Below are 27148 nucleotides of genomic sequence, written 5' to 3'. Positions count from 1 at the left end.
TTTTAAAACATTGTTTGTTATACACAAACAATGAACCATGAAACACTACATCAAAAACTAAGGACGTACAGTATGGTGACTAACATAACATAATAAAAATTTTTTTATAAATAAATAAACAAATAAATAAATAAATAAATAAATAAATAAATAAAACATTGTTTGTTTCAACCTGGAAGGCATAATAAGTAAACAGTAAACAAATTTCAACATAACAGCTATTCAGATGGGAAGGCTGAAATCACTTATGTTAATTGTCTGCAAAACATAAAGGACGCTAATGATAAGTGGTCTCTACCTATTTCCCTCGACGGATTAGAGGTTTTCATGTGAAATTTTATATGCCTTTTTTCTCAGGTCAGTCTCCCTCATTTGCAACAGAATGCACACTCCACTCTCTGTCCTTAAAGATGCAGCAACCCGCAGGGAACTGTCCTCTGGGAAAGGACAAAGGCAGACCAGAGGGAAAGCAGCCCTGGAGTTCAGAAACTGAACAATCCCAGTATGGTTCAGAGAACAGCCAAGTCCGACAATGTCCCCTGGAAGATTCCAGCAATGGGGCCTCTTAACTGCAGAGGGAAGATGGAGCCATCCTGCCCGGAGGCGCAGACCCAAGATTACGGGGCCGCTCCTTAGCTCCCCCTGAGGAGTCTGTCAAAGAAGCCCCGTGAGAACCAGGGAAGCCTTCTCCACTTTGACCAGCAAGTCCCTGGGACGCGTCTCTGCCTCTCACACGTTGAGGAGATTAAGGGGCAATGGCTGTGGGACTTCACACTCGCTGTCTCAGCAAGAGACCTTGGAAATGCCCACCGGGAAGGAGCCTGGAAGCTGGAAAGAGCCTGCAGGCTCTCCATGTTACTTTTCCAAGAGTCTACCTGGAAGCCGTAAGAATTCTTCACGCTCTCTATTGCCCTGGAGACTCCACTCAAGTTTGCCTCCAGACCCCGAAAGGGCCCTCCACACAGCTGACTCATTTGAACCCCATCCTGTGCCTCAGCCCATCAGTGAGGGGTCGCTTCCTCAGGCCTCTCTTCCACTGCCCAGCCCTGCCACATGGCCCCCTGGTCCTCAGGTGACACAGCTCCAAGCCTCCTGTGCTCACTCATGGGCTGCAAAGCAAAACAGGTCTCTGGGTTGCCGTATTACCCCAAAGGCCAGGGCGTCCTATGATGGGAGACAGCACAGGAAGTCGCTACTGAGGGGACACATACTTTTCAGGACATGTCGGCTCCCAAGTAAAAGGGTACAATAGTTTGGGAAGTCTACCTCACTTCTTCTAGAGAAGGTCAGCTTGGGGACGGTCTGTCAGGCTGCTAGCCTGGTAGCAAAGGTGGCCTCTTGCAAATCCATGCCGTTTGAAGACAACCTGGCACGGCTATTCTAAAAGCAGAGAAGGGACAGAGTGTTCAAATTTCTAATCTTCTCTCCCCTCCCCCACGCCACCAAAAAGGAAATATCCAAAACATCTCAGCTAAGAAACGTAACTGCCTCTCCTTTCCAGATGTCTGCTTGGGAATTTGGGGTAGATTTGAGCAAAACTAAAACATCTATTTTTAGAATTGATTTCCGAGAGAAGCATTGCGTCTGTCCAGGTGTGTTTGTCTTTATTTGCTCTCATGCCACGAAAACCGTTCATTACTCACTTTCCCAGCCCTGTGTCTGTTCTGACACAGCAAGCCTGACGGCATGCTCATCGGGGCGCCTTGGTGTGTAGCCCCCGAGTCACGTAACATTTATGGGGGAGAGTCTTCATTTCAAGAGTCTCCTTGAAGAGCACAGCATTTCGCTGCAGACTTTGGGGGACGAAGTACGACAGCCACACAGGGTCACGGTTTCCGTTCTGAATTACCAGTGACTTGGCCCCATGGCTTCATTACCATCCACTTGGGAATTGGTTTTGTCGGGTCGAGAAAATATAAAGGCCAGAAACATTCAACAGATTTGCAAAGAGAACTTCAGAGGACAAGGATAAAAAAGAGCAAGACGCTGCTTTAAATCTAGGACGACCTTTAACAGCCGCTTCTGCCAGACGGTGCCTTTACTGGGGAAGCGGGTAGAGGGCGTCACTCCTGAAACCAGCCCTGAGTGTTCAGCTCGGTCCGCAGGTTATGGTAGCGGATCTGCCATCCTTCCCAGGGATGAAGAGACTCTGAGGCAGCAAGGGGAAGGTCCAAGCTCGGTTTCATCCACCCCATTTGCAGGATCAGCAGGAAGGCCCTAGGTTCATTTGGAAAGTCACAGAGAAATTCTCAGGAATCCTCAAGCACAAGTTTGCGGTTCAGAGGAGGAAGAATGAGACTGGTGGAAGACGCAGTCTTTGTTGATTTTAACCCCAGCCCACCTAAAGGCGTAAACAAAGGCTGGGGATATTAACAAAGCCACAGGAAAAGGCAAATTACTGTGTTAGCCTATCAATGAGCTATTGCTACAGGACAAACCGCCCCACACCTCAGTGGCTTAAAGCAACAACCAGCTATTGTTTCGTAAATGTCCGTGTGTCTGCTGGGCGTGAGTTGATGGAGGGTGGTCTCAGCTGGGTAGTTCCACTCCCAGGGTTCTTCATCCTTTTCATGGAGACAAAGGGCTGCCCTGGGCGTGCTCTTGCTGTGGTGAAGAGAGGGGTTCAAGAGGACGAGGAAGCATGCAAGGCTGGGGTCAGTATCTCGCCTGGTTCTTTTGGCCAGAGCAGGTCGCATGACTGAACCCTGGGGCAGGAAATTCTGCGCCACCAACAGTGGGAGAGCACGGAGGTGTTACCGGCAAAGGGTGTGGATGCAAAAGTTGATGGAGAATGGAATCATGAATGCAAATCTACACGTGCAGACCAGAATGAAGCTCCAAAAAGATACCTAATTCAGCTGTGTCAGAAAAAGGGAAAAAGAGAGTGGTCTCGGAGAAAGATGGCGTGGATGGTTGGAGCAGATCTCTAGAAGGGTGCTCAGGGATTTTGCTCCTTATCCTGAAAGCAGTTTGAAACCACTGAATGGACGGATATGGTCAGATGGAGACAGGGTGGACATGACCATTAGGTGAGAGCGGACTCCGGCAGAACAATTAGTGTCCCGATATGAGATGTTACTAGTTAGGCTCTGATGAACGCACTGGTGGTAGAAAAAGTATCTCAGTTGCAGAGGTATTTAGGAGATAGAATCACCTAAACTTTGTGCATAGACAGCGGTGAGGGGAAGGAAGGTGTCAAATATGACCTCCAAGCTTTGGGCCGGCCTCACTGGGTGGCAAATAGTTCCGTTCACTGATCTAGGTAGCCTTGTGCAGGAGGGCGAGGGAGGGGAAGGAGGGTAGGCGGGGGATAAGTCTTGACTTGAAGTTTGGGCATATTAAATTTGAGGACCTATGGATCATTGGAGTGGAGATTCTGAGCACGTAGTTGATTAGAGAAGCCATCAGGGATGGAGATAGGTATCTGAGAGTTTCTAATAAAGCAATGCTTCCTAGAACAGGTGAGGTCTGTGTCCAGCTCTGATTTTAAGATGGAGTTAGCAGACATACGGTGTAAGTGATGGGATGCCTCAAGCCATTTGCACAAGATGGCATGTGGGTAATCGTAACTGACAGGCAGGATCTTTGTAAGACTATAACAGAACTAGTCTTGGTAAATTCAAAGGAACAACTTGGTCCAAGGGCTTGAGGGTTTAAAAAATTCTGCGGAGTTCAATATATCATAATCACATATTATCAAATAGTGGAAGGTTACCCAAAATCACAACAGGGAATTAGACTGGAGGTAATTTGGACATCTTGGTGTCTGGCGATGACCCTGATTTATTCAATATTGTTTCTCCAGGACTCAGTGCAAGACTTGGCATGAAATAAGCAATGTTTGTGAATGAATAAATGAAGGCCTAAGTAACTATAATCTATGAATTAATATGCTAAATAAACATTTATATATTACCACTAAAAAGAAGCAGTTTTTCACCAATCACAGACCACTCATTCTATACTTCTTTAAGCATGAATCTTTGGTAACCAGCTAAGCTTCTGCAGCGCAAAGATCCTGTCTGCCTGCCTTTTTTTCCCCCTGCAGAGGTAGTGATTCATCAGTTGCAATTTAGAGCCAGTGCTCACTATATCAAGGGCCCTCCTTAATGCCCATCACCCAATCATCCCTTCCCCCCTCCCTCCAGCAACCCTCAGTTTGTTTCCTAGAGTTCAGCGCCTCCTATGGTTTGCCTCCCTCTCTGTTTTCATCTTATTTTTCCTTCCCTTCCACTATGTTCATCTGTTTTGTTTCTTAAATTCCACATGTGAGGAATACCATAAATCATATGGTATTTGTCTTTCTCTGACTGACTTATTTTGCTCAGCATAATACCCTCTAGTTCCATCCATGTCGCTGCAAATGGCAAGATTTTATCCTTTCTGATGGCTGAGTAATATTCCGTGGGATATATGGACCACATCTTCTTTATCCATTCTTCTGTTGATGGACATCTGGGCTCTTTCCACAATTTGGCTATTGTTGATAAGCTCCTATAGATATCGGGGTGCGTGTGTCCCTTCGAATCAGTATTTTGTATCCTTTGGGTAAATACCTAGTAGTGCAATTGCTGGGTCGTAGGGTAGCTCTATTTTTAACTTTTTGGGGACCCTCCATACTGTTTTCCAGAGTGGCTGCACCAGCTTGCATTCCCACCAGCAGTGCAAGAGGCTTCCCCTTTCTCCATGTCCTCGCCCACATCTGTCATTTCCTGACTTGTTAATTCTAGCCATTCTGACTGGTGTAAGGTGGTATCATTGTGGTTTTTATTTGTATTTCCCTGGTTCCGAGTGATGTGGAGCATTTTTTCATGTGTCTGTTGGCCATCTGTGTGTCTTCTTGGGAGAAATGTCTGTTCATGTCTTCTGCCCATTTCTTGACTGGATTTTTTGTGCTTTGAGTGTTGATTATGGTAAGTTCTTCATAGATTTTGGATACTAGCCCTTTATCTGATAAGACATTTGCAAATATCTTCTCCCATTCTGTCGGTTGCTTTTTCGTTTTGCAGACTGTCTGCCAGCCTTCTGCGCCCTCCCTCCTCCTTCTTCACGCGCCACAGATTTTCCGCCGCTGTTTGCTGGAAGGGCTGCTTCCTTCCGGTGGCTCGTACCAGGCCAGGCCGTGCAGTCATCTAACATTGGGAATGGGCGCTGCAGGAGACCCTGCTGTCCAACCAGGCGATGGGGGCCGCCCCTCAAAAAATGTATTGAAGCTTTATTTAAATCTTACACTTCCTTAATGGAGGCTTTTAATCTGTCTATTAAAGGGTAGAAACCAGGAGCTAGCAAACTCCGTGCTATGGACTTCAGCCCGCTGTCTGTTTTTGTGAATAGTTTCATTGGAATGCAGCCACACCCATTCACTCACATCCCGGCCTTGGGGGCTTTTACTCGCCTGTGGCTGAGCCACACCACAGTCCTTACAAGACCGTGGGGCCCACAAAGCCTCAAATATTAACTGTCCTGCAGGTGATAGAAGAAGTTTGCTGACCCCTAGTATGCCCAGTGGAGAAGTGCTTGCCTCTGTGCCTACCAGCCACTCACAACAACGCAACAACTTTTTCACCTTATAGAGTAGACATGAACCCATTGGCAAAAATACCGATTCTTTTATTAGGGTGTTTTAACACGTGGCCTGACAATGGGGCAGGTGCCTGTAAGCGAGGAGGGCCCAATCTACTCTCAGTTCTGAAATCAGCTTAGTGTTATGACCTGGATTCCAGGGTTTTCATGGTGAACTGTTTTTCTTGCTGTCATTCCCTCTCTTCCTCTATAATATTCTAAATATCCTCTATAATACTCTAAAATATGCCTTCTGGAAAAAGATCTTTATAGTTCATTCTTACTAAAGTGTGAAGGGCTTTAGGCTCAAGGAATGTCTGTGCTCATCTTTCCAATTAGAGCAATGTATTCCTCCGTTTTAGCTATCCCTGAGCTTTATATCTGAAACACTACTGCATTTCTTTTACATTCTTCTGCTTCCGGGGTCAAGACCTTCCTGAAGGCAGAGACCACTTATATATCTTTAAACTTCTAGAACCCATTACACAGCTAGAGTCTATCTCTAAAAATATTTATTAAAGGAAAAGATGGGTGGAAGAAGGAAGATGGGCAGGCTGGCAGGCTGCATGGCTTACAATCCCTGGTTTATTTGCATTTTTTAATATAATAATTTTTTATTATGTTATGTTAGTCACCATCATTTTGACAGAGGACATGACTTGAAAACCAAACAATGAAGCTGCGTTGGTGGGATTTTAAACATCAGGAAGCAAGCGGGGGAGATTTTGCGGGTAGGGAGACCTTACCTGCACTCCCTTAAAATCTACAACAGAAAGCTGTCCGTCTCCCTTCATTGTTCAGTCTCCCCTGAAGCTGAAAAGGGAAATGTACATCCCACATCTAGGAGAACAAGGACTAGCCTCCTCTGAAATATAGGAAAAAAGCGAAATAGATTCAAATTAGCAAATGGGGTAACATTAGCATGAAAACCAAACGAAAAGTATTTGCAAGTCTCTTTAGAAGAAGGAATGAGACAAAAACGTTGAATGCTAGTAAGACATCCCCCGAGCGGTACCTGAAGTAGCCGAGCATGTGTTAGGAGCTCCTGGAATCCAGCTCCCTGGGCTTGAGCCCTCTCTCTCCTTCTCTCTGGCAACGTGGTCTCAGGCGTAGTTCTTAACAGCTCGAAACCTCCAAGTCTTCCTCTGTGAAATGGGGATGCAAATAGTACCCATCTAATAGGCTTCTGATGTGGTAAATAGAACAACTCAATACTAGCTTGTTTTTTTTGAAGAAAGCCAGGTACTCATTCATTCATTACGCACTTCCTGTACGCGAGTCACCGACTTCTTCTTTCTACGATATTCTGATCCAGAGTGAAAAGATCCATGCATGCAGCTCATCTGAGGTGTCTGAACATTAGAGTCAATACAATATTATATCCTCCACAGACTTTGATTTATTTAAAACCTGTGGCACACCTAGCACTATCTCTAAATGCTGGGTGACGTCAGAGAGGGAGCACACACTGTCCCCGCTCCTGCAGCGCCTAAAAGCTTGTTAGGCAGGTATTAACTAGAGACTAATAGATGGCATATTGGTTGTTGGGTTGTTTTGTTTTGTTTTGTTTTGTTTTTAGCTTTTTCGAAACGTTTCACGCTCCATAGCACCATATTTTACTGTATTGCTTACTTTCTTTCTCCCAATGTTATTGAGATATAATTGACACAGAACGTGGTGTAAATTTAAGGTGTATAATACAATGATTTGATATATGTATGTATATATTGCAAAAAGATCACTGCAATAAGTTTAATATCTATCACCTCACATAGTTACAACTTTTTTGCCTTGAAATAGGACAGACAGCGTGCTGTTAATTAGTAGAAGAGGAGGCTGTGGTCTCAGGGAGACCGAGCCAGGCATGGCTGGAAGGCGGAGGTGGCCTGGCAGCTACCTTTCACGGCGGGAACCGTGTGTGACTCTTCCCCCCGGGCATCAGCTCCCCTAGAACAGACGCTCCGCGGAAGCAGGGCTCCTGTCTGTTCCGTTCATCCCTCTATCCTTAGTGCCTGGAACACAGCCTGGCACATGGTAGGCGTTCAATACAAGTTGAAGAAAGGAAAAAAAAAGTGAAGTCAATTGGTCCGTTTGTGAGGTTAGGACCAGCCTGGTAGGGGAAAGTGTTTGATCCCCTTTTCGTTTTATATATTTTCTCCTCCAACTATGTATGTGTCTCCCTTCAGCTCCTTTCAACCTTCCCCATCTTCCCAATCTGATTTGTGTTCATCTCTTCAATGCACCTTGGGTTAGTGGGGATTTGCACCAATGTTGCTTCATCCCCTGGGCAGCATTGTGTCTCTCGTCCAGCAAAGACAGTCGTCTAAGAAGATGGTGAGAGTAGGCAGTGACAGGTACCAGCAGCTGCCCTGGGGCCCAAAGCACATGACTGAGCTCTGGGCGTCACAGCATCTGGTGTCCCCCATGAGGACGAGACTCCGTAAGCTGTCTCTGTTCTGTGCTGACACTGACTCGTCAGGGATGAGCCTGCTGTTCGTTGCCTTGCTTTCACGAAGGGGCCCTTGTGTAGCAGACCCTGGGCGGTGAGCGACAGGCTCCCCTTGCTTTCTGCCTTCTCAGTTGGATTCTAGAAAATGTGACATTTGGCAGAAAGTTGAACTGGAAATTACAGTCACACATGCAAAAGAAAGTTCCCAATAATCTTCTGAGACTCATAATGGAAAAATATATCCCAGATTTCACCAAGAGAGCTACAGTTCCGTAATTGGCACGGTTGCCATTTCTCTGTTGGTTATTTTAGAAGGGGATTTTTTTTTAAGACTGTTGCTGATTCTGAGTTTGCTCTTCTTGTATAATCATCCCAGAGTTACAAGCAAGCATTCCAAACCACACTGTATCTCTCACAGAGAATAAAACACCGTGGTTCTTAAAATAGAATACCTACCTTTTCTAATCACGCAATTGCTGGAAAGCTACCAGCTGGAAAAGGTATATTTGCCATGAATTTTACGATCAGACAAGGACTACCCTGTCTGAGGAATGAGGCCTCATGAGCTTGCCTGATAAGAAACCAGTGGGCAACGTTCATAGCAGGAAGAAGAATTAGATTACGCCTTACCCAAATTATAGTACCTTCAGTAAGACTTTTACTCCATTAAGACACACATATCGCTATAGGACAGGTGCTAACCCCCATAATCTTTAGCATTTTTCATTATTTTCCTTTAAAATTTGCACCCGGGAATTGAAAGCCAACAGTCCTTGCTCTAAGCCCACTGCACAAAATGCAAATGATGCCTTAGTCATATTTCTAAAGGAGGAGCTTTAATTATTCATCTTCAAACAGTTCTGCCAAGATAAAGGTCACCGTATAATTACTGTCCCCACCCACTGGCCACTGGCAGGGAAATTGAGAGCAGTGCTCCTAAATCCTTGATCCATAGACCACCAGAGACAGAAGGGGTCTCGCCACAGTTTGTTTTCCATATAAGGAAATTGAGGACCAGGGAAGGGAAGTGTGAAGGTCAAACGTCATGAAGGTCAGAGTTGGGAATCGGGGTTGTAAGTGAAGTGCCCCTGCCACTCACTTGTACTGGCCCTTCATTAGTTTCCGATGGCCGCTATAACAAACCACCAGCAACCAGGGGCTCAAAACAGCAGAGATGTACGCTCTCACAGTCCTGGAAGGGCCGGAATCCAGAATCAAGGAACTGGCAGAGCTGCGCTCCTTCCAAGGTTCTAGGGGAGGACCTTCCCTTGCTTCCTCAAGGTCTTCCTTCACTGTGGCTGCATTCCATCTCTGCTTCTATCCTCGGGCAACCTTCTTTCCTCTCTGTCTCTTTTCTACCCGTCTCTTAATAGTCCACGTGTCAATGGATGTAGGGTGTACCCAGATAATCCAGAATAAACTCATCTCGAGCTCTTCCATTTAATGATATCTGCAAAGACTTTATCCAGATAAGATCCCATGCACAGTTTCTAGGGTTTAGGACATGAACCTATCTTTCCAGAAACTTCCATTCAACCCACTCCACTTCCTCTTCTACCCAAAGTAGTAACCATCATGATATCAATTTAAAAAAACAAACTTAGTGCTCTTACATGGTTTGTAGCATCTTTTCTCCCTATTTACAAGTCTTATTAGAGTCAGACTTGCGTACTCAAACTTGGAATTCTGGCTCCATCGTTCACTAGCAAAGTAACCTTGAACAAGTTGCTTATCTATCCCTCTAAGCTGCAGTTTTCTTGGCTCTACTATGAGAACAGTGATCTCCACTTTGTAAGGTGCTTGTAAAATCTATATGATAATGATGTGAAAGTACTTAGGTGCTCAGTAAGTGCCAGCTGATTGTAAATTAGAATGAACGATTTACCAACACCAATCTATTCCTTACCACGTGTATGCATTTGAGGTCCATGTGGGGGACACATGTCCACCAGCCAAAAACCCTTCTGGCACCAACATGGAAGAGCAAGCTCATTGTTGTATGTTGACAACGGGTGTGTGGCCCGCTCAGCAGTGAGGGGAGAATTCTCCGGATTCTCTAAATTGTTGCTGTCCCAGCCCACACCATGGACCTTTGGATCTTCAGCAGAGGACAAAAATAAGGAGACATTCTGATACCAGAAAGGAGACAAGATTATTCTAGCAACTATGGGGCTAGTCCCTTTGGATATGACTAACCTGAGGTAACACAACTCAGGGTTAGTGTGTTTGGGTTTGGGTTTCTGAATGGGGGGGAGGGTAGAGAGGGAGGAGGGGAGAGGGGAGGCCAGCAAGCCCAAGAGGGCTACAAAGTCTGGGTCAGGTATCCAGTTATACAACCTCCTGGGCCCAGAATATTGTCCTGAAGCAAATAACTAGAACAGCCAAGCATCGAACAAACAAGCAAGGGAGGAAAAATGCATTTCCCACGGATGGTTCTTTAGTTGTGCTTTTCCAAGCAGATAAAGGCAGCATAAACTTATACTGTATTTACACAGAGACAGTGAGTTGCCAGCCACACCCCAAACATTTTTGCATTTATAGTTAGTCCATCTCCTAGCTGAAACTCCCTCTGAGGAAGTGAGGTATCAAAAACTTCTCTCCCCACCTGCCGCACAAGATTCCGCTACCCCCCGCACACACCATCTTGTTTAGGGGAGGGAAATAAAAAATTCTGAATTTACCACAGTAATTGCTGCCAGCAAGTGATCAGACCAGAACTAGACACAATGAGCCTGCATGCAGGCCACGGTTTCATAAGAAGCAATTCTATTTGGAATAGCAAAAATAAGACACCAGTCTGGAACCACCAACTCCCCCTCCCACCACGAGACCTAAATTCAAAGTCTTTCGGAACTCAGTGCAACCATTTGCATCAATGTCATTAGTCCAATGCTCTGAACGAGCCTGGCTGACATAGACATGGGGTCCTTTACCGAGTGCCCAGAAATCTAGGCCACCGCCAGGCACGGGGGATGCAGGGACAGGTCATCTCTACCAATTCAGGTCTCTTCGTGTTACTCTATGCAGATGTTCTGTCTTATTGTTTTCCTAGGTCTTCATGTCATTACAACTGTGATTCTGGATATTTTTATTAATCCATATCTTCTTCTTATGAACATAAAAATGTCATGTCCACAGAGAATCTGTTACGCCCTTCCAGGGGCATGCCCACCTTTCCAGAATGAGCATCACTGGGTTTTGAACACTAAGGCAACAAATCCAAGGTCAAGGCTCAAACCCTGTGCCAGCCAGTTGTCTTCCCTCTACTCCATACACGCAAATTGAACCAAAACCTGGCCTACGTGCTCCCAAATGGATGCCTTATGTCAGAAGGTGTCCTGGAAAAGGGGAAATGGATAGAGTAATTTAACCACCTCTAATGAGGGGGAGGGACTGATACTGCACTTTGCTATTGTAAATGCTTATGAGTATTTATTTATGACGTGAATGGAAAAGCACATTTGTTTGAGGACTGTTTGTGTATCATTCTGTAGGTCAACTTGCCTACTCCTTTAAGAAGCTTATTCGAATACCTGCTCTGTGTCAAGAGCTAGGCGAGGTGCTTTGGTTCTATAATATATAAGACACAGTATGAGTCTTCAACAAAATCATTATAGAGTAGAAAGACAAGGTGGGGGTGGAAGACGGATGGAGAGAGAGAGATGGAGCTTCCCGAATGGATCAGAGCCGACTTCTGGAGGAAGAGGGTCCAAGCTGGAATTTAGAGATGAATGTGTGTTTGCCAGGCAAAGTGGAGACAGGCAGGCAGATGGGAACTACCCGAGCCAACATGTGGAGACGTGAAGTCCAGGGCACATTTAAAGAGCAGAGAGCAGCTTGCTGTCACTGGGGTACACGTTCCGCAGGAGTTCGTGGCAGGAATTGGCAATGATGACTCTGGGTGTGCGAGGGTTTGGTTATGGTTTCATCTACTCAACAAATGTTTATTGAGTTATGTTATTACTAAACAGAGGGATTTAGAACAGGAGCTAGGAGCTGAGGGTAAGGGGGGAGATAAGACATAAATCTGCAAAGTAAGATACCTTGTGAAGGAAGATACTGCCCGTAAGGGAGGACAATAGCAGAGCAACCTGTCATTCATTCGTGTGCATCAAGAACAGCGGACTAAATACTAAGTGAGCACCCACCACACCAAGAGATAAGACACGTTCCTTGCGCTGAAGGAGCTGGGCAATCTCGTGGAATAAACAGACACATAAATAGAACATTATATCATAGCAAATTCAATAATCAACATAATAGCATTTATTGACAGCTTACTAAGTTCCAGATACAGATCTCAGTGCTTTATATTGACTAACTTCAATTGTTCTCACACAATAGGTAAATATCATTATTGTCTACATTTCACAAATGGCAACATCAGCCCCAGAGAGGTTATTCACTTGCTCAATCACAGCTGAGATCAAAATCCAGACAATTTGACGCCACATTCTTCACCATCACAGAAAACTACAGAAGCACGGAGATAAGCCAGCCTAGACGTGGCCAGGGAAGACCAGTCCTTCTATTCCGCCAATAGTTGTACCCTCTCTGAGGTCTCCAGGGAATATGAAGATAGCTTATAGGATCTCAGGAAACTACCAAATGCCTAATACTTACCAGATTGTGAAACATCTAGAGTTCAAGCTCAAGGGTAAACCTTTTCCCCAAAGTCCAATTAGGTTACATTTCATTTCACTCATATTGTTGTAATTTTTCCAATCCCCATCCAATTCAGGCTCATCTATCCCCTTAAATACTAACCCTCTCACTATATGCTTGTAGGGTCGCTACCGAGAGAAGGATACATTTGATAGGGAAGCTGCTAATATTTCTTTTCAGGGTCCCCTTGTACGGCTCCCAGTATTCTATGTTACCTAATGGTTTTTGAATAGCACTTTGAAAATTCCTGGCTGGATTTGCAGACTGTTCATTTATTATGTATCAGTTTCATTATTCTATACCCAAAGAAATTAGAATATATTTCTCATTCAAATTACTGTAACTTTACCAGTTCCTACCTAATTCAGCCCTCCTCTATCCTCATATCCACCACAAGCATTGGGTTGGCAAATAGCAAGAAGGGGAGAATTATAGGAATTTGTAACTCCGGTGATCTTATTATGAAACTTTATCATAAATAGGTGGTAAAAAAAAAAGTCACAGGATGTCAGAATGCCAAAAAATGACCTTGTTCTTGGAGAAGAAAGTGCAGGATTGGGAGATCTGTGTCAGTGAGGATAGCATTTGCCTGCAGGTAACAGAATTCAACTAGAATGACCTAAATGAGTAAAGGTTTTTTATTTTTTTTGAGAGAGAGAGGCAGAGAGAGAACAAGGGAGGCTGGCAGGGAGGGGCAGAGGGAGAGAAAGACTATTAAGCAGGCTCTATGCTCAGCGCAGAGCCCAATGCGGGGCTCGATCTCATGACCCTGAGATCATGACCTAAGCCAAAATCAGGAGTAGGTCGCTTAACCAACAGAACCATGCAGGCGTCCGATAGAGGGTATTTCTCTTATAATGTAACCAGAGCCCAGGCCAGAAGAGATGTCGGCAACCTGCCAGGCTCCTTCTGTTTTCCTGTTCCGCTGTTATCTTTGCAAGACCACTGGTAGACTTTCGGATATCAAGCCACATTCCAGATAACAGGAAGGGCAAAGATCAAAAAGGAAGAAGCTAGCCAACTCTGTCCCCTTCGAAAAAGTGTTTCCAGAAGCCACATCCTGCAAGTCCAGTTTCAATCTCATCGCCATACTTGAGTCACATGGCCTCTGCCAGCTGCAGGCAGAGCACGTCAGCACGGTCATTCCGCACGTGCCGCCCCAGCAAAGCAGGGTCTTCACAGCGACAAAGATGGGGAGCGCTCACGTGGGGTCAGCAGCTAGCAGTGTCTGCAGCATCACACGCAAGCTTTCCGGGGACAATCACAGAGAGAGAAGAGCAGAGAAAGGGCAAATCAAAACAGGTTTTAAAATTCAAGGGAAGACATAATTAAATAAATATCAGCCAAACTTTATCTAAGAATTTTCCCTTTTAAATTACTTAACAGATCGTCCATGGCCCTAAATCTCCCAAGATGAGGCGTGAGACAGGCTTAGGGAGCACAGGAAGAGGGCGCAGCATGCCAGCTCGGCCACCCAAGTGCGTGCCGTTTTGTGCCCAAATGATGATCCATTCCCTGTTCCCAGAAAAGAAATTGCAAAGTAAGGAATATCAGGCAGATAAACGGGTCGGATCACAAGAGGCGTTTGTGTATACTTTAAAACCATGTTTGTGTGGTGGGAGATGGAGAGCCACTGAACAGTCTGAAGCCGGAGGGACTGGCTCACGCATCCGTGGTGGACAGCTCGGAGGGCGAGGGCTGCCGGCGGCCGAGGAGCCCCTCACCCCTGCGGCAGTGCGCCTCCCTGCGCGTAGCTTGCCCTCGAAGGCCTTCTCCTCGCATCCTCCTGAGTCAGAACACTTTGGGTATGTCTGTGTTGGCATTTCCAGGTGAGCCCCCTGTTTGTGGGTTAGTCAAAATCATGAGGGGTCAGTAAAGTTCCAAAGGTGTTGAGTGCCTGTTGGGGGCGGGGGGTGTCATCACAGCCCTCCTGGGCCTGGCGCCTGGAGTGGCCTGCAAGTCCTTTTAAGAAAGCAGGCATAATCAGGCTGCTGGCGGATGCTTCCAGATGCCCACAGGCGGTCTAGGTGATGACCTTCTCCGCGTGTGGGCTCTCAGCCTGCTCCTTCGAGCTGAGGGCACGGGAGCTCTGCAGTGCTCACCTTCCCTGGGCTTGAGCTGTTCCCGGGGTCCCCTGGTGTCCGATGGAGCGGCCCATTCCGGGCACCACCCACTTCTCCTGAATTCAGGTCCCGTTTGCCCAGCCTCGTGTCATCGTGTGCCTGCTACGGGATAGCCACTGCAATGAGTAGGGGAGGAGGTTTCCAAAATATTTCATAACTAGTAAAACACGTGCCCTAACCCCTTGAACCGATGCCTCACCCATCCGGACAGGCACCCGCCGTGAATTACAGGGGCCAGCTGGATGCCAGTCTTGGAATTGGGCACTAACTTACAGAGACGTTCTCTCAAATCTCCTCTTGTCAAATAATTTACTGGGGGTCTAGGGCCTAGAGCAGGCCCACCAGTGACAGGCACCGTCATCGGGCAGAATGTTCTGTCTGAGGGCGAAATCTTCCGCACCTTCACCTCGGTTGTGAAAGAAAAGACTGTTCTTCTGGATACATCCTCCATGATCTGAGGGAGGACTTTGAAAGCTAAAGATTATCCTTCTGGTAGATTTTTTTTAAGACTTTTTTTTTTTTTAAGATTTATTTATTTGAGAGAGAGAGCAGAGGGAGGGGCAGAGGGAGAGGGAGAAGGAGAGAAGCAGAATCCCTGCTGCGCGGGACTCAGACTCGGCTGGATCCCACCCCAAGGTCATGACCTGAGCCAAAATCAAGAGTCAGATGCTCAACCCACTGAGCCACCCAGGCGCCCCCTTCTTGACAGTTTTTAAACTGGTTTTGTTTTTAGCGGAGTCGTTTTTACAAAAGCATCCCAGTTTGGAAATCCAGTCCAGGTGGACTGCATTGCTGGAAAGCGGGGCGAGGGGCCCACAGGTTCACCTTCAAGGTGTTCCTGGAAGCCCAGGACCCCAGGCATCCCCGCTGGAAAACCACCAAGTTCATTCCTCATCTGCAAGAGGGAGAAAGTGAGGCTCAGAAAGACATGACCTAGCCGTGGTTTCAACTGGTTCAAATCAGACAAACGGAGTCCAGGCTTTTGACCGCTAGCCCCCCCACCCCCCACCCCGGCTTGCATCAGCCCCCCACTGCAAGTGCAACCCCAGCTTCTGGGTATGGAGCCCGGAAGCCACGAGTGAATAAATCACAACTAACATTTGTTTGCTCCTCACTCTCAGGGGATCCGTTTCACCTCTACCGCCTTACATGATACAATAGCCCAAACCAACACCTACTGTCTCATAGGACGGAATAACCCGAACGAACCAACCAAGAGGGGTTACATGATCTACTCAAGGACAGGCCCCTAGAAATGAGAGCTAGTTCTGAACACAGCATCCCCTTAATGGAAGTTAGTTAGCATGTGTTTAGAGCAAAGGCTCTAAATAGGTTAACACCTGGAGTCGTGTTTCCCAAAGGCTGGTGGTCCCAGCGCAGGAGCTCCCGTACTAACCGGGGAAATTGTCAGAAATGCAGATTCTAGGGCCCAGCCCAGACCTTTTAAATTAGAAACTTTAGGGGCGGAACCCTTAGAACAGCAATCTGGTTTTTTAACAAGCCCTCCAAGTGATTCTGGTGACAGCTCAAGTTCGTGAAGCCCCGTGCTAAGGAACGAAATCCTAGTTCTATCTCCCACCCAGCCCTTACGGCGGCCCTGCTCTGGAGGAGCCCGCAGGAGAGCAGGTGCGAGATCCCCTTCCCCTGGGACGTCAGCCCTGAGCAGGACCTGGCTCTGCCTGCATCTCTGTCGGGAAGGCGCCCAGGCAAGTCTGCACCATGCACGGTGCTTCGAAATCATACTCGTTGTTCTTTGCTGTGTGCCTAGCATCATAGTAAATCCCACATAGTAAAAGACACACAGCGTCCTCCACCATACCTCCCTCTACCGCCTTCTCGAGGGGTTTGGAACAGAGCCCCTAAATCCCAACATCACGGTGCTCGCAGCGCTTCTCAGGCTATGATGTGCGAATGTGTCACCTAAAGATGTTGAAATAGAGATTCCAGTCCTGCAAAACTTAATATTTAATACAGATAATAAGATTGTGGACTCAAGAAAGACTTGAAATCTCCTTCTGAATACTTGTGAATCTTTCCCAAGGCCCTAAAATTATCCCCGAAGTTAGAAAAGCGAAGAGAAATTGCTAAGACCAGAGACCCCAATGATTGCCGTTCAGATTGGACATAAACATTTACCATCAGGCGTTTGAGGGCTAAGAGTTTTGAAGCTGATTTGTCCCTCAGGGAGATTCCACCTACTCTCCCCTTTAAAAAGATCAGTAAAGTGGTCAGAACGAGCGAGATAATCAGCTCGACAGTTGCCTCTCAGGGTTCCAGGAGGAAAAGTCCCTCAAGCGCATCCTTTGTAGTAAATGCTGCTTGGGTAATTGCTTTCATCTGATGCAAGCATTATGCAGAGGCGCCTGACGAACTTCACAGAAAGGAGACAGACCCAGAAGACGTCCATTTTGTATCTTGAGCCATGAGACCGTTTCATCGAAACCTCAGAGACAATTCCCAGGTTTTTCTGAGTAACTTTACAAGCTGATGCAGATGACATGAAAACTCCAGAGAACAGCATTTAATCTCTACTTCCCGATAATCACAAAAACGTGTTACTGGATCATGACTTTCTTTGCAACTTCAAGAAACTCCTAAGCACTATTTTGATTGATGGCCAATAAGGACAAAAAGCCCCCAAATAAAGATGGGTAACATGTATGGGTGGTCCCCCATTTCGGGGGTCTTCCTAGCACACCTGGGGATTATCGGGTCAATGCAGTCTCCACGTATCTGGTCAGGCCACTGAAGTCCGTGGGCTGCCGTGGCTTGCGGTAACACTCCGCACACGTGACACTCTGTCTTAAAGGAATTACTGGACGTTTTTATTACATTTTATAAATCTCTCTTTAATTGATAGGGGAAAGGAAGCTAAACAATGCTCTAGTTAAAAAGCAGGACAACATCACCTCAAGGTAGCAACAGGATGCCAACTTTTAGGTTGCGACGTTGCTTCATTTGTTCATCTGCATAAATATAGATATTCATCCTGTGACTCTCAAAAGGAGAATTAAAGCAGGATAAATTCTGCTGGGCTCATTTGAGAAGCAGGCTTTGTAAAGTACTGTAATGATCTGTCACCAGTTCCCTGAAGTACTAATATATTTTCTTTAATTTCACTCCGCAGAAACCCAAAAGCCAAGATGGCCTTTCTCCAAGAGCGGAGTGGTGAGTGTTGCGCACTGTCATTTTTGTTTTAATTAAGCCTCTCGTAGCTAAGAAACTAAGAGATGGCTGAAGCGCCCCTTCATCCGACTTTATCTTTGCGTGATAGCAGATGGCACGTGGCGTTTAAATGATAGCCGCCCATCCATGCTAGCGGCTCCAGAACATGCCAAATGATGCCATTTTGTGCAGCGAAATGTGCTAATTGCCAGTGGCTAACGAGATCTGCCAAAAAACAAGCAATCCTAATATTGCAATGCTTTACAACCCGAATTTATAACCTGACGCAGCTCAGGAAACGGCTCACTCGTTGAAGCAGGCTTGCACAAGAGTATGCCCCGGTTTGCGATCAGCACCGTGCACGTGGTGAACACTGAAAAATTAATGAGATATTATAGAAGCAAATTCCACAAATACACATCTATTTCTGGGAAAGCCAGCTGGATGAGTCCCAGTAGGTTTTTAAAATTCATTCTTGGTTCCATCAATTATTGAAGAGTTATAAATCGAAATCAATGATCCCTGATTCTTTACTACAGAGGACAAGGGTTGGCCGCCATCCAGCCTTTCCTTCAGGCACATTTCATCATATCTTTACACCTGCAGCCAGCAGAGCAGTAGGGCCTTATGGGTCGTGGCTATGCCTCATTCTATTAAAAAAAATCTGGGAGGGGCGCCTGGGTGGCACAGCGGTTAAGCGTCTGCCTTCAGCTCAGGGCGTGATCCCGGCGTTATGGGATCGAGCCCCACATCAGGCTCCTCCGCTATGAGCCTGCTTCTTCTTCTCCCACTCCCCCTGCTTGTGTTCCCTCTCTCACTGGCTGTCTCTATCTCTGTCAAATAAATAAATAAAATCTTTAAAAAATAAATAAATAAATAAAAATTTAAAAAAATCTGGGGACACCTGGGTGGCTCAGTCGGTTAAGTGGTTGCCCTCAGCTCAGTTCATGATCTCGGGGTCCTGGGATCAAGCCCCGTGTCGGGCTCTCCACTCAGCCGGGAGCCTGCTTCTCCCTCTGCCTCCGCCCCTCCCCTTGCTTGTGCTCTCTCCCCACCCCCCCAAAATAAATAAATAAATAAAATATTTTTTTTAAAAAATCTGCCCACATGGCCTCCAATCACTTTGTCATCTGTGGACACACACACACTGATATTTTTTTTAAGTCCTGTGGCTAAATCCAAAGCCCTCTGAGGTTCCAGGCTATGTAGTTCCAATTAGTGCTCTGTGACCTTGGCTAAATGAATTATCCTCCCTCAGCGTCAGGTCCTTCCCTGTAAAGAGGGGATGGCAATAGTGGTAGCCTCAGAAGGTGTTCATGATGAGTAAATCAAATAATGTTTGTGGAGCTTACCTCAGAGCTGGGCGTGTGACAGACACTCAGTCGGTGACTGGCCATATGATTGGCAGTATGATTGTAGTTAGGATTTGGAAAACTACCTGTTCTCATAACTCAATGTATGAGTGACTTTCACATAATTCTCTCAATCATAAAAAATTTGTCGGGGTGTCTTCGTCAGCTTGGACTGCTATAACAAGCTACCACAGACTGGGTGGCCCGAACAACAAATACTCACCTCTCACCGTTCTGGGGGCTGGCAAGTCCAAGAGCAGGGTGCCAGCATCGTCGGGTTATGATGAGGGCTCTCTTCCTGGCTTGTAGGTGGCCACCTTCTCGCTGCATCCTCACATGGCTGAGAGAGAGCACACTGCTGTGTCTTCCTCTTCTTATAAGGGCCCAGAGCCCATCGTGGGGGCCCTACCGCCATGACCTCATCTAAACCTAATTACTTCCCAGAGGCCCCCTCTCCAAATACCATCACCTTTGGGGGTTAGGGCTTTAATAGATGAATTTTGAGAGGACACAAACATTCAGTTCGTAGGAACACAGCCTAAACATTACAAGGTTCAAATCAGAAACTACTGGTAAAAATCTGTCACCAGGGCTGTTGCTCTTCAGTCACTTTCATGTTGTCCCTCTTCAGGGACACGATTTGACTGTTTTCCTGGCAGATCTGAGACTGCCTTTCCTGGGCTCCTTCCTCATACAAATGGAGGCAGGGCCAGTTACCAGTCAGGTCCGAGGTCCCAGGAGAGGGGGTATCTCCCACCAGCTCTCCTCCAGAGCAGGGAAGCTCTAAGAGCTGCCGGGGAGATAGAACGTGCTGTCAGAAGGGAGAAACCTACATAAGGAAGGGGTCCTCCCACAAGGGCACTCCTCTAAGAGGACCAATCTATTTTTAGATTTAATAGATCTATTTTCCCCCTAAAGAAACAACACGCCCCACGTGTGCTGGGTGACTGTACGTGCCAAGCACTGGGCTGGAGAGCTAACACACCAAGATGCCCATCACCAACTCACAACTGAGAAGGTTGGACTGACATGTAAATTAGGAAAAAAATGTGCGAAATGGCTTGCACAGGGTTGGACGTGGGTAGGCAGCGGTGGAGAGCCACAAAGAGAATAATTAGTGAAATGACAAAACGTTTCAGCAAATGTTCTCCGAAATGAAGGGAGATTTGTTTCTTCCCAAGCCTCGTTTTCAGAAGGATATAGTATTTCCTCCCTTGAAAATCAACCAGTCTACTTTCTCGTTCATCTCTTGAGCCTAATTGATCAAGGAACTCATATCTCTAGAAATGATAATCCACAGGAATCGAATAAGCACACTGCTACGTCGTAACGTATTTCCCCATCTGTTACAGATTTGTTCTTTCTTCCCATCCTTTCTTCTCTCCATTTCTTCCCAACCAGTCAGTAACAACATTAGCAATAAAAGCAAACCCCTTTGTAGAGTTTCCAGCCACCAGGTATGGATTCTGCTACACGCGTTCCCGGGTCTGTCCGTCCCAGTTTACACATGTGAATCCGTTAATGATCACAACAGCCGACACGGTAACATTACCATCCCCCTTTTGCAAATGGGTCAGCCGAGGTTCAGAGAGCTTGAACACCTTGCTTGAGGTCACATCGCTCTTAAATGGCAAGGTGGGGACTGGCCACCAGCAGTCCCAGAGAGTCTGGCTCTGAGTCTGTTTCCATCCTGACATTGCCCTGCTCCTGCAAGGTCGTGGGGCTCCACGACCAGACCCGGACACGCTTCTTTCCTTTCTCCCATCAAGCTCTCAAAAATCTTGCTTGTTCTCACCAATTCAATGCCATCTTTACCCACTTCTCCAAAATGTATACGTTCACCTATGTCATTGTGCTCCAGTTCCACGGCCCCAAATGCCATCCCATCTACCTCTTAGTTATTAAGTTTGAGACCCCAGAACTAACCTTGGCTTATTCCTTTTCTTTGTCCTCTCTCTCCTTTCAAATACACTTCAAATGCTTCTCATGGCCTCTCCTAGCCAATGCCACCATAGCAGAAGCAACAAGACCCCCAACAATAGGTCTCTTACTCTAAAGAGTTAATGTGACCTCTGGAAGGACTGTCCCCTCCCTCATCACTGGTATGTCCACCTGGCGCTTTGGTCAGGAGGTTGGTCAAACCCATGGAAAGTAACAGTGAGTGCCCCTCAAGATAGAGGGCTGGCGCCCACTTTCCCACAGCCCCAACACTGCTTCTATTGTCTCGGTTTCTTTATTTTCCAACTGACTGCTGATTTTTTTAATTTCCACAACATGCAGTCGCTATGGTTTCAGACATCAACAAAAGGCATATGTCCCAATTGCTGTAGGAGTTCTCCAGCTGGCTGTAAGATTCCTTTGCTACTGTGGAAGCTAATGAGCTTCTAACAGATTTCTTTCTCAGTGTCATAACCCTACCAGAAAAACCAGCCACTGCCCTTGAGCACATCCTAGAACTATTACAGGTCTCCTTCCAGATACATGGGGAGCCGTGTAACCACAGGAGCAGATAACCCGTGCCTTCTCTTGCTCACAACCCATCGAGTTGAGTAACTTCCACCAAATTGCTTAGATCCACCATCAAGCACCATGCCTCATGCCTGAGGCTATAGAACAAGTTGAAAAATTATCTGTGATAAACACTTATTTGAAACACAGCCAAGTTGACTTTAGAAAGCCTTCCACATTGTTATGAGAGTTTCTTCCCGGTTTCATTGGTAAAATGAACTCTTTAAGTGGGCAATTCATGATTTTGCAACAGAATACTGAATGAGTCAAAAAAAAAAGTAAAAAGGTCAAACATATGAAGTTTAAAAACCAAGTTACAAAAGGATATATTAATATGACACCATTAAAATTACTTGTAAATACGATCAGAAAAAGGTTTTCAGCAGTTATCGGGGCATAGAGATTACAGATAACTTTGATTTTGCGTGGTTTTTTTTGTTGTTGCTCAAATTTTCTGCAACGACCCTTGTAATCAGATTTTTAAAGCTAGTATTATTGAAAATAAAAACTATAACAAAGATAAGTGGACGGTTCCATTCTAAGGAAACTAGAGTCTCTAGAATATTCTGGTATTCTGTAGCAGAGAATTATCATGTTGGGCAGTGCCTTTAACAGTCTGGGCTTTATTTGGTCATCTGCTAAATGGAGTTGAGCTAACACATCTGAGGCACCTTGATGCTAAGGGACTGTGATCCAGTATTTGGAGAAGTTAGGACTGAGAAGGAGGTTCCATCACCCACAGGGCAGGTGCTAGACTGAAGTTTATGTTTGCTCTATGACTGTCCTGAGCCTTGGATTTTAGTCTTCTCACAAGTAAAACAAGACATTTGGACTAGACATCCTCACTGGCTTCTGTCCTCCGGGTCTGACATTCTGTGGTTCTGTGGGTCAGACCCTGGCTCAGAAATGCCTTTTCAACTGTTAGTGGCTCATAGACAAGACGTGCAGTCTGTTCCCATGCATATTAGGGAATGAATGGAAGATTCTGAGGCTACTAAAGTTGTGTCTTTAAAGGATTCATGCTTGAAAGTCCTTTTTCTTTAAGCAGGGCAAAGACAAACCCAAGTGCCTATCCTGTCTGGAAAGCTGCCTGTCCCCCGTGAAGATGACAGACTTCAGAGCCCGCGAGCTCCACGGCCTTCAGGTAGCTCAGAACTCGTTGCTGCCATGTCAGGGCTTCCTCTGATTGTCGTGGCCGTCATTATTTGAAGTCATCAGGTGATTGCCTTGTTCCTAATACCAGCAGAGGGCAGGAGACAGCCCCGAGGCTGGGCAGAACACGGGCCGCTCTCTCGCAGGCACACCGAAGCCCAGGGAAGCGATTTTATCTCAACAAAGCTGATGGCTAGAAGAGCACTCTAGACCAGAAAGCCCAGTACAAATGTCGAAAGCTGTTACCGTTAGTCACCTGTCTGGGTCTATTTCCATAAGACATCTTCTAAAGGTCTCTTTAAACGTTAAAACTCTTCTTTCATGGTTCTTCAATAGTTCATTTCAACAGGCATCACCAGGGGAACCTGGATCAGACTGCCCAGTTCTGGGTTTGGGCTTCTTTGAGGTTTTGTGGGTTGTTGGTTTTTTTTTTTTTGTTTTTTTCAATAAACGGAAAAGGGCTCATGAACTTCTGAAGCATAATTCAAAACAACACCGATTTGGATTTTTTCTCATTTGAAACAAGAAGCCCTGTCGGTGTGCTGTGCAGCCCAGGCCTTGCGTCGGGAGGAACTAGCGTCCCTCACGTCTAACCTGGATGTGAGTTCTATGCTTTCAGCAGCTGCAGCGGCCACTACCAAGAGCGATGCCAAGGGCCTGCACTGGGAAACATGGTTCTGGAAATCGCCCGTTCCTGCAATACTGCAGGTCAGCTCACCGAGGTGGAAAAGTTTTGTTCTCTCTTTTCTCCCATGTCCAGGATAAAACCTGGAAGGCAGTCATGGAAACACATCAAAAACTTTCCACCGACCAATTAGACTTAACGAAAGCAGCAAGAGGCCCTGTGGGAACTCTTTGCAAGTGAATGCACTGATTTCTTGGACTATTTATTAGTTCTTGAGATGGTAATGCTGGCTTTCAGTTTTGCAGCAGATGGAAAATATTAATTTGGTTCTCTGGGGACTCATTTCCCCCACCATGCTAAAAAAAAAAAGGGTTGAGAGGAGGGTCCCTTCTTTCAGGGGGTCTTAAGAAAATTGTATTTATTGTTTATTTTTGTTTGTTACTTTGTTGTCTCTTCTTTCTTTTTTAAAAACATGGCCTCTCAGGTTTGGTGAGATCTTTTAAGTCAACTAGTCCGGCTCCCCAGCTGATGTCTGAAATCTCTTCTGCCTTATTCTCCTCCCGTGCTTGCATACCACAAGGGCCAGGGAGCTCACGACCACCCTCAAAGCACCCGTCCCACCTTTGATCACCTCCTTCTTTCGGAACTCCCGTTCCCTCATGGACAATGCCAAGCAAATGCTTCTTCTTTTCTTTCTTTTCTCTCTCTCTCTCTTTTTTTTTTTTTAGTTTTTATTTATTTGACAAAGAGAGAGAGTATGAGCAGGGAGAGGGGCAGGCAGAGGGAGGGGGAGAAGCAGGTTCCCTGCTGCGGGGCTTGATCCCGGGACCCTGGGATCATGACCTGAGCTGAAGGCAGACGCTTCACCGACTGAGCCCCCCAGGCGCCCCGCAAATGCTTCTTATCACCGTCGGGCGGCAGTCACCGATGTCGGAGGCAACCACTCACACATCCTGCAGTGGGGTTGGATTACAGTGTGTTCGTGCTGCCCTCCGGGAGATGGTGCCCTGAGGCGGCGCGGCTGCAGCCCTAATGGAGGGCAGCTCCGAGCAGAGGATTCCTTACAGAAGAACCATAGGGCGAAGATGGGAAGGGAGCAGCTGCCTTCCAAGACTGCAGAGGGGAGGACCCACATCCCACAGGGCTGCTTCTGCCCATAAGGCTTTTGTCCTCTGGCTACTCCCTTCACAGGAAATACACTGTGTTGGGACACTTGGGTTCAAGCTCTGGATCTGTCTCTGACTTTGACCTTGAGAGAGTCTAGTTCTCCATTTCCTTTTTTTTTTTTTTTTTAAGATTTTATTTATCCATTTGACAGAGAGAGAGACAGCCAGCGAGAGAGGGAACACAAGCAGGGGGAGTGGGAGAGGAAGAAGCAGGCTCCCAGTGGAGAAGCCTGATGTGGGGCTCGATCCCAGGACTCCGGGATCACGCCCTGAGCTGAAGGCAGACGGTTAACGACTGAGCCACCCAGGCGCCCCTCTAGTCCTCCATTTCCTAAACCAGAGGTTGGCAGACATTTCCGGAGGGGTCCAGACAGTAAATATTTTAGGATTAGCAGGCTATGTGGTCTGCATTGCAACTACACAGCTCTTTTGCTGCAGTGCCAAAAAAGCTATAGGTAATTTGTAGGAAAGAAAGAGAGAGAGAGAGAGAAATAATATGCATTGCTGTATTACAATAAAACATTATTTGGGTAGCAGGCTTGGCTGATCCCACAGGCTGGCATTTAACAATCCCTGTGCTGAGCCATAAAAGAGGGATGGCAACACCCTCTCTGGCTCTCTTGTAACATCTCTTCGCTGTGCTGATCAGATCCGTTTCTCTTTGAAATCTACGCACGCGTCAGTATCTTCTGTAAGTAATATTGATTGTGTCAGTCACAACGTTACGTACTTTACCAGCAAAATTTAAACCACGAAGACACTCAGGAAATTGAGAATTAGAGATGATATGTATTAGGATACAGAAAATGAGTTTAAGTGACACAGGATTTTAGTGGCCCATGTGGCTGTAAAGTCCACAGGTGGGAGAGTTCAAGTTTGGTTGGATCAAAGGACTCAAAACCAAGACAAGAATAGTTTTCCATCTCTTATCCCTGCCTTAATGGCATCAGCCTGATCCTGTGGTGGGCTTCCGTTGTAGTCAGGATGGCTGCTGTCCTTGAGGCCAGGGAGAGCGAGAGCGAGAGAGAGAGAGGGAGGATCTCTTCTCAGCATTCATAGCCAACGTCATGCTGTTCCTGCTGATTGCGCCGGCTTCAGTCACAAGCCCTCTCCTGAGCCGACTACTCCGATAAGGAAGGAAAGTGCTCGTCGGTTTGGGGCCCTCAAGGCCCACGCCCAGGAGTGAGGACACCTCGGTACACGGCGCATGGAAGGCATGGGGAAGAGTAGATACTGAGGTGAAAAGCAGAAGATGTCAGGGAAGGGGAGGACTGGAGCTGGGTGGTAGCCAATAGACATTCACCATGGAGCACTGACCCCCGACCTATACTACCTCCCTTGCCCAGATAAACAGAAGCAGAATTTTTTTAAATTTTTTTATAATAATTTTTTATTATGTTATGTTAGTCACCATACAGTATATCCTTAGTTTTTGATGTAATGTTCAATGATTCATTAGTTGTGTATAACACCCAGTGCACCATGCAATCCGTGCCCTCCTTACTACCCATCACTGGCCTATCGCAATCCCCCACCCCCCTCCCCTCTGAAGCCCTCAGTTTGTTTCCCAGACCATGAGAGACTACGGACTCTGGGAAACAGCAACATCTGAAATATGAGAACTGTGAAAATGTGGCACAGAGACGTGAAGTGAGTCAACGCCACTGGAAAATGGTACCAATAGGCTTGCTCGACACAGCGTTGCCACAAACCTTCCATTTGTAAACACTGGTATATCTGTGAAGTGCAAGAAAATGAGGGACGCCTGTACATGGGATTTGGGGAAGCTCTAAGTCAGTGGTTCTCACAGTGGGGTTCGTAGACCAGTGGCATCAGAATCACTTGGGAACTTATGAGAAATGCATGTTCACAGGGCATCTCAGCGGTTCAGCCAGTTAGGCGTTCAACTCTTGCTTTCAGCTCAGGTCTTTATCTTGGGTCATGAGTGCAAGCCCTGCATTGGGCTCCACGCTGGGCATGGAGCCTTCTCGAAAAAGAAAAAAAATCTCAGACCCCATCAGAAACTTACGAGTGAGAAATTTGGAGGGTTGGCACTAATCTCTGATTTAACAAGGTCTCCAGGTGCTTCCGATGCAAGTTCAAGAAACATTCACTGCATTAACACATGGAATGGAAACTGGAGAAGATGGTGGTCTACAGTCCAGCTTTTTCATACCTAAACTCCTTGAAATAATTGGTCCCTTTGAATGCTTCAGCATATTTCTACAAAGTAGGCCTGTTTCAATAAATTGATCTCTAGTTTATAGAATGCGGGCAGGTTATGTGTGAGAATTATATTCCTTCTTGACTTGCTGCAGTTTTCCTGTTGTATAAAAGCATCAGATCAAGGAAGAAACACAAAAAGATTCCCTTAATGTTTC

The 27148-nt window shown here is 46.3% G+C and overlaps 1 protein-coding gene across 1 annotated transcript in view; it reads left to right on the top strand.

Annotated features, from left to right (window-relative positions):
• Positions 1-381: 381 nt before the first annotated feature.
• Positions 382-27148, top strand: part of PLEKHG7 (pleckstrin homology and RhoGEF domain containing G7) — a 50748-nt gene continuing 23981 nt past the window's right edge. The window contains 16 exon segments of the mRNA XM_087868562.1: positions 382-711; positions 713-1243; positions 2030-2179; positions 2715-2912; positions 5010-5204; positions 7816-8002; positions 11506-11570; positions 12800-12865; positions 14063-14216; positions 14299-14505; positions 14754-14808; positions 14810-14865; positions 17927-17967; positions 22873-22968; positions 23737-23799; positions 23801-23881. Of these exon segments, the coding sequence (XP_087724688.1) occupies positions 505-711; positions 713-1243; positions 2030-2179; positions 2715-2912; positions 5010-5204; positions 7816-8002; positions 11506-11570; positions 12800-12865; positions 14063-14216; positions 14299-14505; positions 14754-14808; positions 14810-14865; positions 17927-17967; positions 22873-22968; positions 23737-23799; positions 23801-23881 (2352 nt within the window). The 5' untranslated portion in view covers positions 382-504.

Source organism: Ursus americanus, chromosome 17 (genome assembly GCF_024610735.1).
Source record: "Ursus americanus isolate L20-20 chromosome 17, mUrsAme1.1.p, whole genome shotgun sequence".
Classification (NCBI taxonomy): domain Eukaryota; kingdom Metazoa; phylum Chordata; class Mammalia; order Carnivora; family Ursidae; genus Ursus; species Ursus americanus.
This window is presented reverse-complemented; position numbering and strand designations above follow the sequence as displayed.